This window comes from Strix aluco, chromosome 1 (genome assembly GCF_031877795.1).
Source record: "Strix aluco isolate bStrAlu1 chromosome 1, bStrAlu1.hap1, whole genome shotgun sequence".
Taxonomy (NCBI): domain Eukaryota; kingdom Metazoa; phylum Chordata; class Aves; order Strigiformes; family Strigidae; genus Strix; species Strix aluco.
The window spans coordinates 137384572-137403023 of NC_133931.1; the positions used below are offsets into that span (position 1 = coordinate 137384572).

An 18452-nucleotide genomic window follows, 5' to 3' on the forward strand; every position below is an offset into this window, starting at 1 on the left:
CCCTTACATCCACTCTGATGCTCAGCTCAGTTCACCTCCCCTCCCTGCTGTGAGCTACTTCACTCCCAGGCAGCTAGGCACAAAGCCACTCTCCCCTTGCCTGCACCCGGCTATCCTGCGCAGCGGGCACTTCCCTCCTGCTGCTCAACTGGACGAGTACAGAGGTTGTCCAAACCCCACATCAGTCAAGTATCAGAGGAAAATAAGGAGGGTTTCTGCATCTGTGGTCTCTCCTGAGTTTCAGATTTCATTTGTAACTCTTAGAGCTTGCAGAGAATTTCACCTTTAGGACCCAGTTTACCAAATCAGTGTTTTTTCTGAAAGAGTTTAGGTTGCTGATATTTACATTTTGTCAACCAAATTATTCATGCTGATGCTGCCACCTCTTTGGCTGCCATATATTAGGTGTTTATTAAATTATTAATACTACTTTAGAAGTTGGAATTCAGATAGTTGATTATGTTAGCATGATAATTTTTAATTATACTTTGTTGAATAATGTCCTTCAAAATATTATTTGTTCTTGTAATGGTTGTTTTATTGTGTGCTGCTTTGTGAACATTAAATGTGTCTTAACTTATTTGCTGATGACAATTTGTACATTTCTCTGGTTGTCCCTTAATATCGTACAATTGACTGACAGGAAAGAAAAATATAATTTAAAGAGAGCATACCTAATAAGAACCTTTATTTGCAATGGGAGATGACTTTATGTTGTGGGCAACTCAGTGATAGAGCACACCATGAAACTATGGAAAACCCAAAGGGACATTTCTGAAATGGTTTTCTTCAGCCTCAGATACCCCACTCAGTTCTGTTGTAAGTTGGAATTAATTAAGTACAGTACCCATGATAAGGATTACTGTCTAGTTTACTTTGCATATCCTTTAAATATGTCAACATTGGCAATGACAGCACTCTTTTCTGTGATAGAAACACATATGTGCCATATATTTTTAATTTGACAAATCTGAAACAGAAGAAACCTGCACAGTAAACTATTAAGAGCTAGTAGGATTTGTGTGGTTATTCCCTACTTTTAAAAATGTTGAAATGAATTAAGAAGCAATTTTGAAAAAGAACACTGAAGAAAAAAGGCACATCAGTTAGAAGTGTGGTCTGAGACTGTCTTGAACATCCACTTCAGCTGAATCGAGTGAAGCATAAGCCCTTTCTCTGCCTTATCATATGTATGTGTGTGCACACACACACACATGTGTAAAGTTGTCCTGCTGGTAGTTAGGGGTCACTTAACAGAATGAAAGCAATTGAAATTAGTTTCCTCCAAACCAGAATCTGATACGTTCCTGGGATGGTTCTTTCTGATATGTCAGGTTGAATCAATACCAAAATAAACCTCCTGCGTTTGGTCATTGCTACTCTGGTGTCTTTGTATAATCTGCAGATAACTTAAATTGAACTTGAAACTCTCATTCCAACTGAGCTTGGTTATTACTGTTCTTAACGCCTTTGTCACACACAGCTATGGAGGAATCATCATACGGTAAATTGTACTAATCTAGTGAATAAGCAGAATTAGCTTAATCAGCCACCTCACTCCCCAAGCTCTTAGTTTTTTAGTCTTAAAAGTATTCAATATAAAAATCACTCAGCCATCTTTCACAGCTCTACTGCTATGTTTTCTTAGAACAAAAACTAAAATGAAGTATCTTTCTAAAGACATAATAAATAAAAAGCTGAAACCAAATGTTTCCCTAGTCCCACAGTGTCCTCTCTCCAGTAAAGCTTCAGGCCAGCAAATTTTCATGCCTGCCTGAACAACACAAAACCCCACACAGCTACTCTGGTTATGTACAAAAACCTCCCTTCCTGGGAAGTGCTCTGTGCTCAGATGCCTCCTGGACAGTACTGCTCCTGCAGGCTCTGCCCTACCCTTGTTTCTACCTCCCTGTCTCACCCTCTGCCCTATAACACTCTTCCTCTGCCTTTCTGAGCAATGTGTGGCAGCCACAAAAAGAGGCATTTTTTCCACACCCAGGCACAGCATTTTTAACAATGCATACTGTGTAAGAAACAGTAACAAATGAATGCTTATTTTACTAGTCTTAAAGATAGGACTGATAAAAGCCATCAGTCAAAGTTACCAGGGATTTCTTTTAGATAGTAGTTTGTATTCTTTGCTTCTACAAAGTTACAAAGTTACAAAATTACAAAATTTCATATGGAACCATCCCTTAGATACTTTATCCCAACAATTATGATTATATTTACAGCTGGATGACTGTTATTATTTCATACAGTAGTACAGCTTTAATTATATGTGTGGTACGTAGCTTATCTTTATGATCACTCCGTTCTTCAAGCTCTTTGTCTGCTTTCTTTCCCAATATAGTTAACACTAGTTGTGGCTAAACAGGCCATCATGGTTGTATATAAGTTAGCCTGCAAGCACCAACTTTTCATGTGTATTTTCTGATGCTATCCTCTTTAAACCTTCAGGAAAGCAGACAGGGAACTCTTTGTTTCCATCACAGAGTTAAATGTTTATTGTCCATTTCTGTGTTTTTGGCCTCTACTAGCTTCCTCTGCAAGACAAAATGGTATTCCCTCATGTCCATTATTGTTTTCTTGGCAAATCTACATGCTGCTAATACTGCTCTGTTAAATCATGGGTTCTTGTTCACTGGATTCGTAGACCCCCAGGGCCAGATACTGGCTCCTGCTCTGGCAGTATGAATAGCTTGTAAAATTGTCCTAAACAGGTACCTGAGGATTACCTTGGCCTTACACCACTCACCCTCATGCTTACCCTCCCTGCTGGATGGAATGGCTTGGGATCATGTTACAGCATAAGTGACACTGGTAAGAATATGGTTATCTTCCTCAGGGTACCAGTTGCAAAGGGATTGTTGTAGAAGCCAAGACTTAAAGCAGCCCTGATGTTTGTTATTGCAGGAGTTAACTAAGCCAGAGATAGCAGGGTTAAAGGTGGCACTAAGGCCACTTGAGGGGTTATACCCTGTCAGATACACTGTATGGAGCACCTTTTAAATTTAGAGAAATAGGGTTTTATATAACTTTATAAAGATACAAAGTTGTATATATATAAAACATAAGGAATATCAATTCTGACAGGAGGAATGGATACATTTCTGTATAATAACTAAAGAAGTTTCTACAAAGAACTGAAGTATTAGCTTCAGTGATTTGCTTCTTATTCTGAAGCCTGTCCACATTGAAGCAAAAATAAAACCTTTCCATTAAAAACAAGTGGATGTCCAAGAATGTCATGTTTAAGCACTGCTAATTTTAAGAGCTAAGGGCTAGATAGGTTAAGGGATTCAGACATGTAGAAAATAGAAACTTTAACACCTAACTTTAGGAAGATGTTGAGCTTCAAGTGTGGAATCCAGACCCTGAGTTAGTACCTGGTTGCCCTATGAAATACACAGAGGTTCCTGAGAAAGCTGTCCTTAACAATGTGTGCAGCTGCAATTAGCTACTGCACAAGTTCTGCCAAGAAAGTTGCTGATCCTTAGGGATTACACCCATTTTCCTGAAAGCCTTTTTTCAAAGATTATGAACTTCTGAATAGAATCACAGAACAGTTGAGGTTGAAAGTGACCTCAGGAGGTCGTGGGGTCCACCCTCCCTGCTCAGGCAGGGCGACCTAGAGCTTGTTGCCCAGGACTATGTCCAGATGGTTTTTGTATGTCTCCAGGGGTGGAGACGCCACAACCTCTTTGGGCAACCTGTTCTATTGCTCGGTCACCCTCACAGTAAAAAAGCATCTTCCTATGTTCAGATGGAGCCTCTGCTGTTTCAAGTTGTGCCCATTGCCTCTTGAGTAGTTGGGATAGATGGCATTGCACTTTCATAAAGGGGTTTACAGTTTAAAATACAAGAAGAATGTCAATTTCTTATCTTTTCAGCTGGAAGGAATCAATATTTAAACTCCATATAAAGCTGTCTTCTCTTAAATTTGAGATTCAGTGGTGGTGTTTTGTCCTCTATAGGAGGACTGCTACTCTGCAGGAAATAATTAAAGATCATAAATTCGATTAAGAGCTGAGGAAGAGCATGTTTCTAGACTTACTGTTAGAAAACTCACTTAGACTGAAAAGATGTGTCTCAATATCTACTTTACTGACCACACAATCTAAATACACAAACAGGTATGGGAAGAATATTTTCAAATTCATCCCCATGTTCAAGGAGTTGAACCTGAGTCTTCTACGGCTTCAGTAAGTGTTCTTGGAGTGCCTGCTGGGGTTCATTGCTATTTCTTTCATGGCATTGGCTTTTCTTGGAGTCAACAAAAAGCCAGATGATTTTACTAGAGTAGTACCAGGCTGAAGTTGGTATGCACTGCTTCTCAGACAGGCTTCTCGGCGTACCTGGAGAGCCAGATTGGCTGGGTCGCTTTTGGTCCACTTGTAGTCTAGACAGAGTAAGCTCCTCACTGTAAAGAGAAGGGAAGAGTGATCCACGCCTTGCCACAATCACCACGTATTGCCCTAGGGAAAAAATGTCTATGTCTAGTTGTCTACTTTTACCTCCTTGCATAATAGAAACACCAGTGGAACTCTGCTATAGATGGTCAGTCCCAAGCCCTGGAGTGACCACCTGTATTATGGCATTGTCTTGCATGCTTGTCTTGGAAAGGTTCAGGGAGAGGTATAGTAGATGCCCAAGTGTGATGTAGCCCAACACTTTAACCCAGCACACTGAAAAAAATAAGACAAGAAGGTCACAGTAGGATGTACACCTCTGTTCTTTGGAAATCAAGCATCCAACTACCTATTTGGAGTCATGAAAGAAGAAAATGCTTAGCTTACTAAAGACTAACATTTTTCCCTAGCTTTCAGTAAAGATCCAACTACATGGGTCTGTCTACAATGAAACTTCTTTATAAACTGAGTTTGGTCAGACTTCTCTTTGTTTGTTGTTCAAATATGCACAGATTTTAAAATATCTCTATACAGGCTTTACTCTTTATCCTCAAATTTAACTAAAGGTGATCATATAATGGCACAGACATGAATCCATTTTCTAATGTCCGTGTCTGTCAGTCAGTTTAATGTTCTGTCTACATACAAAGGTGCCTGTATCCTAGTATAAATAAGGCTCTATAAAAAAAATGCTTTGAATTTATGTGTGTTGGCTTCATTTTTAACATATTGCTCTGTGTTAGTCTTTCTATCTTTAAAGCAGATTTTTGCCTTTCTGTCTACTGTTCTGAGCTCACTGTCTGGTATTTAAATATTGCCTAAATAAATGAATTCATGTTCCATTGTGCTAATGTACACTGTGTTCATGCAAAGTTTGAAAGTAGGAGAAATGAAGTGTTTTATCAATTACACAAAAGTTGCTGTTCATACTGTATGGTAACTAGTTTTCAGTGTTTGGTAAAATTTGATTATATTATATGCTTTATCATCAATATATGCATGCTATTTAAAAAAAAATTCCCATGTGAATACTGAACTCCTTGTAATGTAAAAACACATTAAAAATGGTCACAGCACTGATGTGAATGTCTTGCATGCTCATGGGGACCTGTAAGAATTAACTTAGCTAGCTGTAACAAAACAGGGCTTCCAAACTGCCTCCTCAATGTAAGGGAACAGAAAAGAAAAGCCTATACTGTAACTGTCATGTTGTCAAAAACAGCAGTGTTGATTTTTTCTGTCTGTATTGCCCCATGAAATCCTCCTAGAGATAATCATCTTAATTATATTGATCTTTGGGGAATGCTGATAAAGTTAGATGATAATGAGCTGTGAGCTGAGCAGGGGCAGCTGTAAGCCTTGCATGGACTTTTTCCAAATTGTTAGAAATATCAAGACAATCAAATGCAGGTAGCATGATGCTCTCTCTCTAGTAATACCCTCTTCTCTAAGTCTTTTTTCACTTCATTATCTGTACATTCCTCAGCATACACATACTTTGTTTTTTTCATAAATACTACAGAAGAATTCTTCACAGAATTCTTCTCTAAGTCATGTTTTGTGTGAAGACAAAATGTTTAAAAATTCCTCAGAAGGATAAGGAATACGGTTTTAGCTAAAAGTGTGAAGCTGGTTTGGTTCTGAAGATTAGTGCAGTCCAGAAGGCTTTTTTTTTTTTTTTTGATGGTGTGCTTGATCTATAGGCAATTTATATTCCACCCCCAGGAATGCCTGCCTAAATACGAACACATATATTTGTTATGTCTTTAGGTTTTTTGGGTTTGTTTTGTTGTGGTTTTTTTTTTCAATGTGGACATTTAATGCAAAATAAGGCATGATGTCAAATCCCCCAGATTCTTTAAATGGTGGCCAGAGGAACCACTCTTACAGATGTACGCCATTTGCACTATAGTTTGCTGTACTCTGATAGAACTTTGGCCATGCTCTACAAAACTTTGCAGCTGGCTGCTTGGATTACATTTAGCAGCAAATTATATGAGATAGCCTGGTGGTATTTGTTTATAAATTAATGCCGATGAAACAACATAGGTAGACAATTGCATAGGTAGACACAAACACACATTCATAGGACTGTAAATAATCAGATTTCATAGGCACCAATGTAACTCTATTTAAACTGCCATGTAGTTCCTCCTTGTTTACACCTGTGTGACTGAAACTCTAGTGACTATCATGTTTGTTTCAGATGAGTAAAGGCTGAAACATTGACATTTAATTTGCTTAAGTATACCAAACTGGACTACTTTAATACTGATTATTAAAATAGAGAAATATCCCATTCTTTTTCTTCCTATCCCCTTCTCTGAAAATACAATGCTTGATTGGTCTTGCAGCCATACATATACACACAGTATTTGTGTGAGGCTGCTTGAAAACACAAGTTTGGCTCATATACTTATGCACTGATTATAATTTCTTATTTTTATGTATATGTTGTCATTAACTTGATGTCAAATATATAGCTGAATAGAAGAGACTGTCTTGAGCCGTTGAAATAAAGAGTAAATTTGATGAAGTAATGGAGTTACTCCTGAATCTGACTGTTGTAAGAGAAATTTGATATTATGAGACACTGCTTCTTGAATATGTAATCTGACTTTCTGAACAGAGCTACCTTGCCAGTACTACATTTTCCCTTTACCTTACTGACACTGGAAGTAGGGAAATTTCATTTTTCTTTTATCTTCAGTGACTCTAGAGGCAAGAAATTCCTTGATTGCCACTGATTCTAGTGCTGTACTTTATGAAATTTATAAACAATTCCAGAAAGTGTGTTAGAAATTGACTTTAGGGAATCTATTAAACTTGCGAGCATGGCAGATTCTCAAGTTTAATTTATGATTTGCAGAAATATGGGATATTCATTGTCGTCCTTTTTCTACTGTTAGGAGTTACGTGTGTGTGTGTGTGTGTGTGTGTGTGTGTGTGTGTGTGAGAATTTATCATTTAGTCCATATAGAAGGTAGGGTCAACACTGATTAATCATATAAAATATATATCTCAAGCTACTTTTATTTTGAAGCATCTCAAGCTGGAGCAATGTAAGATTACATGAATTTAGATCAAGAATGGATCAGTGGTCTCTGCTTCCTTTTAAATGTGAATTCTAGACAGCAGAATTGATAACAACAGCTTTCTTATCTTGCTTTTTCCCTTCTCTTTAGGTCGTTGTGTGTGTATGTATGCATGTGCATGTGTCTATTTATGTAAGTTTATATGCCACTGTTCTCAAATATATTATTTCTGGCAGTACTATGAAAGGGTGATTGGACAGAAAAAGTGCTCAAGAGCCTCTAATAGATTTCAATCCAGTCTGCCTGCTGCTCTGTTTTGCACTGAGTCAAGTATTTTTTTAAGCTGATAATTGAAAACCTATCTTGTTCTTACAGAATGGCTTTGCTGTTGTAAGGCCCCCAGGCCATCATGCTGAAGAATCAACAGCCATGTAAGTACCAGGGAATATTGCCCATCTTGGAGCACTAAGGTTACTGGCAATCACCTGTGTTGTGCATGTCTCTGAAGAACTGTAATTGTTAGCAGATGACTGAAAAGGCTTTCTAGGTACTCCCAGAAGCAGATTTATGGCCTCAGAGATCATATAGCATTTTTTAAAATGCTCTGAACATTATTTATAGCTGTTTTCCTGACTGATTTGCTTTCTTGTTTCTGTTCTTCTCTATTCTGCAGGGGGTTCTGCTTTTTTAATTCGATTGCAATTACTGCCAAATACTTGAGAGACAAGCTAAATATAGGCAAGATATTGATTGTAGATCTGGTATGTATTCTTGGCAAGCATCACACTTTCAGTGCATCTAGATAAAAGATAATGAATTTGTATTTATATGTCAGACTTTCCTGCTTTTAATACCTACAAGTAATAAAGGTGTGCATTTCCTCTGATTTTGGGAACTCATTAAAGCCAGGATGGCAGTACTGAAGCCATAAACATCTATGTTTCACTTTAATGGTGTTAACTGCAATTTAATGAGAAGAAGGCACAGATCAGGGCAACTTTTATGGTCCTTAAATGAATTGATACTTCCACCGTTAAAATAACCCTACAGAACCCAAGTTTACTTTTCCCTACAGAATACAAACTTTAAATAGTCAGATGTGCTTTAAAGAATGTTTTTGCTTTGGTAACCAAATTGGCTACTTCCCCCAGCTAGCAATGATTCAACTTGTTGTGTAACTTCGATATTATTAAACAAATCAACAGGTCATTCCCTCTAAGAAGTTTTCAAGTCATGTATGCCAGCTTTTGATGGTTCCCTGAAGGAAAGCTACGTGATTAAAAATCCACTTCATTGGATTAGTCTTGTATTTTAATAGAAGGCATTCTTACACAATACTTAATATGTTTAACAAATGGATTATTTAAATGCAGGTGACATTTGGCATGTTGTCTATATTATTTTCATGAATAATGAATTGGAGCTCTACCTTGCACTTAAAGGATCAGCCCAGTGCACAGCCCAAGGAAAGTTGAATGCTGATTTATGAGCACCATTTTTGTTTTCCTACAGTTCATGAGGAGGTGTAATAGGGTGTCTGACAAAGCATAGACAGGAAATGAACCCTGGCATCAAAACCTAACCTGTTACATCTGCACTTAATTAATTTTTGCAGGTGATAAAAGATTTAAGGACAAAATATGTTAAAGGGTTTTTGAAGTGCAGGGCTTAATAGTCTAAATCTTGTTCATATCTGCACTCATAATTAAATCTTATTGTGAAGTCATGGCCTTACCATCTAGCACTTTTGTTCAGTTAAACATGCTTACTGGCTGTTGAAGAGAAGCAGAAAAGGGGAGTGTGGCAGAAGGAATGGCAAGTGAAAAATGAGTGGTAGAATAAGTATATGGGTAGGTTAAATATTCTTAGAATGTTTTTCAAATATTTCTCGGAGTGTTCTACTATCACTTAGAAACATAACATAAACTGCAAGAAACCAGTATTTTTGAAAAATTCACTTTCACTATATGTTATATCTGTTTGCTGACTTGAATCTTACAGTTCATTGAGTTTTACTGCTGTAAGTGCTGGCCAAAAGTGAACTTTAAGTTTATTCTTGTTTTTTAATAAGAAAAGACTATTCAGAGTTTTGTGAATGTTTTTAAGTCTTTTTGACTGTAAGTGTTACATTCACTTTGTTGGGAAAAGAAATCACTTCCATTTGACCTACTTAGCCAATAAGCATTTAGGAATTCAGCTTCAGTTTTTCGAGGCAAGGTTAAATGTGTACATCATTACCTGTGCAAATGATTACCTGTGAAGCTGCCTATCCTTACCTAGGAAAATAGATGGGGAAGGCTCAGCCTCTCTCTAACTCTATCCCATTGGCCAGAATAACTCAGCTGGTGAAAAGGGAGAAATACATGGCTGACACAGATTACTTAATTCCCGGAGCAGTTGGAGTCCAGTCCCTAGTCTGCTCCATGGTCAGTGCAATGATATACAAAAAATCATATGGAAAATTTCTTATGTATGTGAACTATGGATAAATCACAATCCAAACTGAATGAATGAACAAGTTAATAGTGATGTCTTTATGCCCACCAACAGAGTTTTGGGCATCTGAAGGAAAGAATGGAATTACAGATGTTAGATTTGAAATTACCCTTTAAGACTATATTTTGATAGTTACTAGCACAGCAGGACCCCATGCAGGTTGGCAGCTATACATGTTACTACAATGTAAATACTAAAAGGTAATATTCAATCCCACACATTAAACTGTACTCTAGTTACAAATTATGTGTAGTCTTCATAGTTGCTACATGTGTTCATACACAATTTCTTAACTTTTTCATTTTTAACTTTTCCTTCATTTATTTTTACACTAAAATAAAAGGCCTCTCTGTCAGCTTTTCTTTCCTCATTCCACCATTTGAATAAATCTCCATTTTTGAACTGACTTATATACCCTGAATACATTTGATCTACTAAGGGCAGAATATGAACACATTTCCCACATGGTAACATCCGCAGTCTTAAACAACACATTCCTTTGTCTAACCAGATAAATTACTGCTCTTCAAAACAGAGTAATCCTTGGTGGAATTAAAGTTTAGACAAGAAAGCTAGCTTTGAGATTTGAATATTAAAAAAAAAAAAAAAAGAGGTCTCTGCCCATTTAATATTTTTTCTTCTTATTTGAAAACTGTTACAGCAAGAATATATTTAAAGCCCAAAATATGCATGGAAAAGAAAGACTAATTAAAATCACAAAATGAAGTCTTATTATGCTTTTAGTCGTAGTCTTTTCAGATCTATCTATATCTCCAACATAGCTTCTCAGGTTGTTCTTGCAATGGTTGTTCAAGATCATCCATACTTGCATGTATGTTAGCATGATCTGAGTCTGTTTTGGAGTAAACTAATCAATTCTGTCACAGTTGAAGACTGGGATTCTGGGGTTAGTCTGCATGCCAGATTTTACTTCATTTGCCAGTCAGAGCCCTCTAACACTATGCTGGCTGCCTTCAAATCTCCAACACCCTCACACCAGTGTGTGCTCCCTTGCACCTCCAACTTGTGTTACATTTAACCTTGGCATTAAGTCACAGTTGGGCTGTAACTTCATCCTCATGTTGTTTCAAGTACTTTCAACTGAGAAAAGAAAATTAACCATTATAATATTACCCCACAGAGGTCCCAGAGGAGGTCCAAGTCAAGCACAATGCAGTACAAGTAAGACTCAATCAATGTAGAGTCCTGAACAATGTGGGTGAAAGTCATGGGCTACATCAGCTAGCAGAGAGCGCAAGCAATGAGCAGTGCTTGCTGTGCTGTTGGCAATGCACACCTAACTTGAACCTTCCTGGAGTCTAGGCATCCTGAGGCAAATGTGACCATTGCTTCTCTGATACTAAATTTGGTTCAGACCTCATAGCGTTTGTAAAATAAATACAGTCTGGGTGATAGTGTTGCCATTCATAGTACTTTGTCCTCCTTCTAAATTCTCTCTTTAAATAAGAAATTTCAAAGGGATGGATTAAAGGAGGAGAATCAATACTGTGTGTAATTTTTCAGCTTCTTACAAATGCCAGTGGAGACACTTACAGAAAAGACTGTTTTCTTTTACTGAAAGGCAAGTGGATTTTCCATTTTCACTTGTAAAATTTGTGTGTCTAACCACACACTACAATAGTAGAACTGTGAAAACGAAGCTAAAAAGGAGGAAAAGTCCACATCATCAGCCTTTGTTATATAGATATACTGCCAGCATTTCTTTTTCAGTATTTTATTTAATGACAGAATTTCTTTTCACTGGCGTTATATAATGTTTGAAATATGGAGACTGGCCAAGGTCACTCCTTGATTGTGGAAGGCACCATCCTATCTGCCAGATGATTTAATAGCTAATGAGATCATATTCCTATGTCTTCAACTGTTGCCGTCATGATTTTGCAAAAATGAAGTATGAAGTCCTTTCCGCATCTGGCATCTCTTTTGATGTGGATCTAACTGCTGAGGGACTGCTAACTGAACTGAATGTTTCAAGAAAGCCAATTTACTCAGCTGGTCGCAGAGCCTTTGACCTCAATAGTGGAACTTGGCAAATCAATGAATACACTTATGTTTAGTGTTCTGTCAAGAATTGTGAAAAAGCTCTGTAAACCATAGATCCTTCTGCAAAATACTAGTTTGTAGTTTAAACATTAGTCTTTCTTCAGAGGCCAATGAGGCTAGTTAATTAAGCCTGAGGGGTTATGAACTGTTGGCAGTTAATAAGTCATAAAATTCCTCCATAAAACAGGATGCTAGATTCCATCACTGAGGCAAGGAGTACAAAGAGCCGGTGTATAAATATCTAATTGTACAAAAGGACTGGGATTTCTCAATGACTGCTCATCTGGAGTCTCCAGGGCACGCTCGCTATGGTTTCCTGATTTTTAGAAGCCAGTTTAAAAAATGAGTGCATTAAAGAGTAATTTGCCTGAAAGTTCAGGAAGTATGGGGTGGTGAAGGGAGGGGGAAAGGGAAAGACAAAAGGAGGGCAAGGGAGAGGGAGAGAAAAAGTGAGGGGGGGGTAAAAGAAAGCAGAACTGAGCTCTCTACACTGAGTTGGACATTATTACATTTGTCATCTGTTTTCTTTCTCCTTTAGGATGTTCACCATGGCAACGGTACACAGCAAGCTTTTTATGCTGACCCCAGCATCCTGTATGTTTCCCTCCATCGCTATGATGAAGGCAACTTCTTCCCCGGCAGTGGAGCCCCAAATGAGGTTAGGTTTATTTCTTTAGAGTCCCATTTTTATTTGTATCTTTCAGGTAATTGCGTTGCATGATTACCCCTAATTTTCTTGTCCTTCTCTGGTTCTCTAAATTACACCAGATTACCAAATTGTCCACTGGGAGCAGGGGACCAGTGGAGAACAAGTGCATAACCCAGAGCGGTCCTTGTCAAACAAGGCTGGGTTGATCTGACATGTTGTTTGATGTTTGTTTCTAAAGCCCACTTGAGAATTTTTTTTCCCCTTTCTCTCTTTCTTTTCCTCCTCCTTTTTCCTCCTCTTCACTCCTTTTGGCATTTTATTCTTATTTTTCAGGTTGGAAGTGGCCCTGGTGAAGGGTATAACATAAATATTGCTTGGACAGGTGGCTTGAATCCTCCTATGGGCGATGTTGAGTATCTCACAGCATTCAGGTTGGTACCTTTTTCTTTTAAAGTTATGAAGACTGGTTGTAAACATAAGCACATGAATAAGAGCTAATGTAATCTTGAAAGACAGGAGAATGACCCATGGTGAAAATAACTTAATCCTGGTATCCCAGTATACAAAAGTTTAGTAAATAATAAAAATGAATAATTTAATTGTTGTGATCATCCACTCAGAATTTACAAAAAAAAAATTCTAATGATTTAATAGGTCACTCATTTTATCGTCATTATATCGCCAGTAAAATGACTTTGAGCTTGCTCACTTCTCTACCTACAAAATTTAATTGTAAGCATTTATACCAGGCAGAAGAAAATTACTGTTCACGTTCACTTTGATTGCAATTACATGCAAGTTGAGCAGATAGAAAGCAATATGAAGCATGGTCCAAAGCCAGCGTTCCTCATTCACTTAGAAGCCTCATCATCATGTTCACAGATTTGACCAATTGGCTTTTTCTATGAATTAGTAAAGTGTTATTTACTTAAAAGCAAATAATTGTGAAATGTCTCAGTAAGAATGATAGGAAATGTTGCATACTGTATTTCTCTTTGCTTTCAACAGCTCATTCTAAATGAAATTTTATTCTTTCATAGGTGATGCGTCACAATCTTTAATCTTATTTTCATGGGACCAAAGGAGATAAACCAGTTTAAAACACATTCTTTTAGACTTACAGTAGTCCTGTCTTTCATACACCTTTTCCTTCCATTGTAAGGAAAGTCCAGTGGAAGGGTTTAGTGGGCACTCACCTCTCAAGATTGGGCAAACGCTACATGTTTGAAAAGAGGTTTCATTTAGTGGAAACTGATATGCAAGAAAGGCAATGAGACAACTAACATGTATCTCTAATCGCTTTCAAGCCTTTTAGTTTGAAGTACTGCATTTACCTTATATGGCCTTTTACTATATTCTATTGAAAATACATCACAAAAATTATAAAACTAATCTACTTTTTTTTTTTTTCTCTGAAGCACTCCTCTGCAGTCCGTGAAATAATATGCAGAGGATCTGATAAACACACCTGAATTCAAAGTCTAAGCCCTAGACACATATTCACAATATCACACTGTTATTATGGAAAAGGCTTTAATTTTATTTACATTTGCCTGTATTTAAAAAGGTCTAAACAAATAGTCAGTGGCAGGCTCCAAATTTTCTACAACTCAGTATTGCCTCAAGCTCTTTCCAAGTTCTGTCTTATTCTTTGATGGGATTTTACAGAAGTTAGGGGACTGGATGGTTTAAATCACTGGTATTTGTGTCTGATATTAATATATCTGGTATGATGACACCAAAATTCTTGGTTTGGATCCAACCTGTCCCATTAATGATATAGGTAATGTGGCCATCTAACACTACAGGGAATGGTGGTCCCAGCTTATTGAACAGTTTACTCTCATGTAACTGAGACTGCAGCCATAATCAGTACTCTTGTTATCCTGACAACAAATACCTCAGCTTAATATACCTTTTCAAACATGTACTTTGCAGTTCTAGTTTAAGGCACACTAGTAAATATTTTAGAGCCGCTCCTATTGCTGCTGTACCTATTACTCTGCTTCAGAGTTAGAGGGAATTTCAATCTCTGTGCCTCAGCAAAGCAACGCTATTCAGGAAAGCACAATTCATGTAAGCTGCTACACACTGACTAATCATTTGCAGACATACCACTAAAATAAATGCTTAAATATATATAATTTTTTTTTTTTTTTAAGTGCAGATAAATTCAAAGTAAAGTTTTGGATTTCCCTTAAAAGAATTGCTGATGGTGCAAAATTTAATGATGCTATTTTAAATGCATCCATTTAACCTTGCAATTAATGTTGTAATTAATGTGAAGGTTATGCATTGTATTAAATATTTGCTTTTTTTAAAAAAAAAAATATAATGCTGTTGACTGATTATGATAGATATTGCTGTTTTGTTTTTCTCCAAAAGAGTAAGAATGACAGGAAATGTTTCCCTTCACCCTAAGCCCCTTTTGCCTGGGCACAGTCTTTGTGCCCTCTGTAGGACTTATTGATATGGATTTGGTATGACTGGCATGACAGTTTTGAGTGGGGATCAATGAAGCAAACAGCAGGGAACTTTGAGGGGCAAATACAAAAATCTGTAAATTACATAGGATAGACCAGGTAACTATTTTCTATGGATCCGGTCTGAACAGTAGGTAGATTTACAACTCCTAGTAAAAAGACACTTAATCTGTGGACCAGAATCTATCCCTGCTATTATCCAAAATGTCACACATGATGTAGCATGTGTTCTCAGTTTGGCTAGGACAGAATTGTGAGACAGTAGTCAGGAAAGAGAGATCCAGAGTTCAGTCCTTTAGCCATAGATAGAAAGGAAGGTACAGTCTTGGAGAAAAATCAATAGAAGACTTGCTAAAAACACCCAGCAAGTCAGCTGTTGTTCTGGAGTTTTGACCTGCAATAGACCAGTTTTTAAGAAAATAAACAGTACGATTTATAGATAGGAAAATAGGCTTTATTTCTTTTTTCAAATAAATTGATTTTAGAGACAGAGTTACAGAGAAGATCCTAACTAAGGGGTGGGGGGAAACACTGGACATCCTCAATTGAGAGATTTTCTCTTCATACCTGCTCCCCAGTAGACAGAGAGGTTATGCACTATTCAATCCCTAGCAAAGACAGGAGAGGTTGTTGGTGAAGGCCCTCTCCAAAATAACCAAGGTGTGAATAAGTTTGCAGACAGATGGAGCCTGTTTGGAGAGAAGCCGAGGCCTCCTGCTTTCTGGCTGCCTCAAGATTCTAATCCTTTGAGTTCTTAGGAACTGAGAAATTTGCATTAAAATCATCTAAAGCTCCCTAGGGGGTAAACATAAGCTTCACGTCCTCACCAGCAGAACCCTAGTTTCTTCCTAGAATTGCACCAAGCACATATTTGAAGTGTCAGTGGCCATGACACTAGGAAGCTCATTACTGCTTGATTGATTGTCAAATTTCACAGCAGAGATCTTTCTGAATGATAATGTCCACTGGAATAGAGACCAAGGCTTTTTTCTGCCTCTAGAGTTTTGCCCATAATCAGGTATTATATATGATGGTGTATTTGATATCAGAATCTATTTGTAGAACAGTATAAGGATTTACACACACAGATATATATACATGCAGGTAGCTGATTATTAGTTATTTTCCACTGTATAAATCACTAGGTAAATGTATTTTAAGTAAATCTTGTTGGGACTGAATGAGATTCCACCTCATTCTTCCTCCAAACTGTCTGAGAAAATATTTCTGTTTCTTCAGGAAAGAGCAACTTTCATCTGCAAAAATGCAGAAAATTTGAAGATGAGTTAGAGGCATAACACAGAACAATCACTTCAAAGGCATACTGAGTGAGTGGCTCCAGTGGGACTGTAGTGGGAAACAGGAAAAATTATGGTGCTGCTTTGTGTCTGCCATTTTGCACTCTTTTTAGCGCAAAATCAAATTTAAATGGCTGTAACCAGTTTGAAGATGAAGACATATATAAAATAATATGTTTTCCTTTCCATTTATTTCTCATTTCTACTAAGAAAATATGTTGCTCATATTAACTACAAGGAGGTAGTAGAAAATGTGGAAGAGAGAAGTTTCTGTAGAATGGAAAAGAAGTGCAGTAATCAAATCACTGTATCTTTTAATTTTGCCAGAAAAGTTTTGTTTGATGTTAACCATAGCTAAGCACCTGGTCTAGCTACAAAAATCCTTGAAATAATGTCCTTTTTCTAAAGGGCAGGCACCTTTCCTTTTCCCCTATGACAATTAAAAACCACAGTTCTTTTCCATTATTTTCAAGACCTGATGTATCTTTCCATCTAGAGATTTTTGTTTCATCATTTACTTCCACCTTTTCAGGTTAAATTTGCTTTAGTCTCTTCGAAAGAAATAGTGGATGGTGGCTGTTTTCTAAGAGGATGATCCTACAATGGAGTTTATGAGGATGTAGTCCACTCTCTTCTGCCAACAGTTATAGAAAAAATAAGAACAATGGTCAACTACTAATGTTCAAATAATTATTTTCATAAGCTCCACGTTATACTAGATGTGCTCAGTAAAGGAGGCTCAGATCTGTGTTGTACATGCACACATGTATATGTATATACTTGGAGTTTACAAAGGACAGGAGAGGTATGTTTCTGTAGAGCAGAATATAAAAAATGCAGGAGGCGGTGGAAACAAATATGAGTGTTCAGAAGAGGGAGGGAGAAGCAAGAGACAGAAGGAAACTGGGGTGTGCCTTCCAACTGCTTTGCACTGCTTTTATTCAACAAAGGAGCTGTAAATTTAGCTTAAACAGCCAGTATGCTCTGGCTGCTTTGCTCTACTCCAGAGCAGCATAAAACAGCCACAGCATATCAATGGACCTGCCCATAAAAGCTTACATAAAATGAAACGTGCGTGTATGTGTTTCTTGGAATGATTAGAAATAGCTCATGATAATATTATCTTTGAGTTCAGTTTTTAGCAGTGACATGTATGATTTTAATTTAAGAAGGTGAGCAAATTCAAAAGACATAGGTGACATTAAGGCAGAGTGAAGGACGAACTATATTCAGGATTTAATTGAAAATACAGCACAAAATTTATAATTGCCCTAAAATAATAATTTTAAACAAAGATAATTCAAAATTAAAATCATATTTGAAACCAGATATGTTAAAGAGTAAAATGAAAGAAAATGAAGGTGTGCAGAAAATCTTCACTGTCTTACAGTTCTCAGTGCTTGTTTTGGGAGAAAATAAATATGTTTAAAACTCTCTGTATTCTAATCTCTGATGAAAAATATTAAGAAATATTTGTAGTCTTGTGGCGTTGCAGTGAATAGTTAAGGTTATTTGAGAGATTGCATTGTTGTATACCAACCCTTTTTTTTTTCTTATTTTTTTATTTCCTGATCTGATGACATTTAAATTTGACATTTTAAGTGGAAAACTTTGGAAATGTATTTTTGTTATTTTTCAGATATATTCTCCTTGTTAACTCTGTTTCAGCATAGATACTGACTATGAATGTTTTTGACTTTTTAAGTTACAATTTCATACATAAACCCTAAAAAGAACACTCAGAGAAAATATTGCCGTGTTTTCCTTATGCTTTCTCATATAAGTACACGTAGATAGTAGAGATTCGTATATATTAATTTAATTTTCCTGTAAATTTTAATTTTATAACTTTTTGTTCACTAAGAAATTGGAGATAACAACTTTAATAAGGTTTGTGTATCCTGTTGGTATTGAGTTTCATGGTCTTGAGAATGTGTGTCTGAAAAACAAAAATTCTTTGTTTTAGCTCAAATCACTAGTCTTCCACTTTTGTTAAATGTCCATTTATTCATGTA

At 36.9% G+C, this 18452-nt stretch overlaps 1 protein-coding gene across 12 annotated transcripts in view; it reads left to right on the forward strand.

Moving 5' to 3' along the window:
* The window catches only part of HDAC9 (histone deacetylase 9), a 489787-nt gene that overhangs the window by 379094 nt on the left and 92241 nt on the right, over window positions 1–18452 (forward strand). For all 12 annotated transcript variants that reach the window (XM_074836930.1, XM_074836921.1, XM_074836937.1 and 9 more), the window contains 4 exons: window positions 7823–7878; window positions 8121–8208; window positions 12546–12665; window positions 12990–13087. In XM_074836930.1, coding sequence (XP_074693031.1) covers window positions 7823–7878; window positions 8121–8208; window positions 12546–12665; window positions 12990–13087 — 362 coding nt within the window. The remainder of the gene's footprint in view (window positions 1–7822; window positions 7879–8120; window positions 8209–12545; window positions 12666–12989; window positions 13088–18452) is intronic.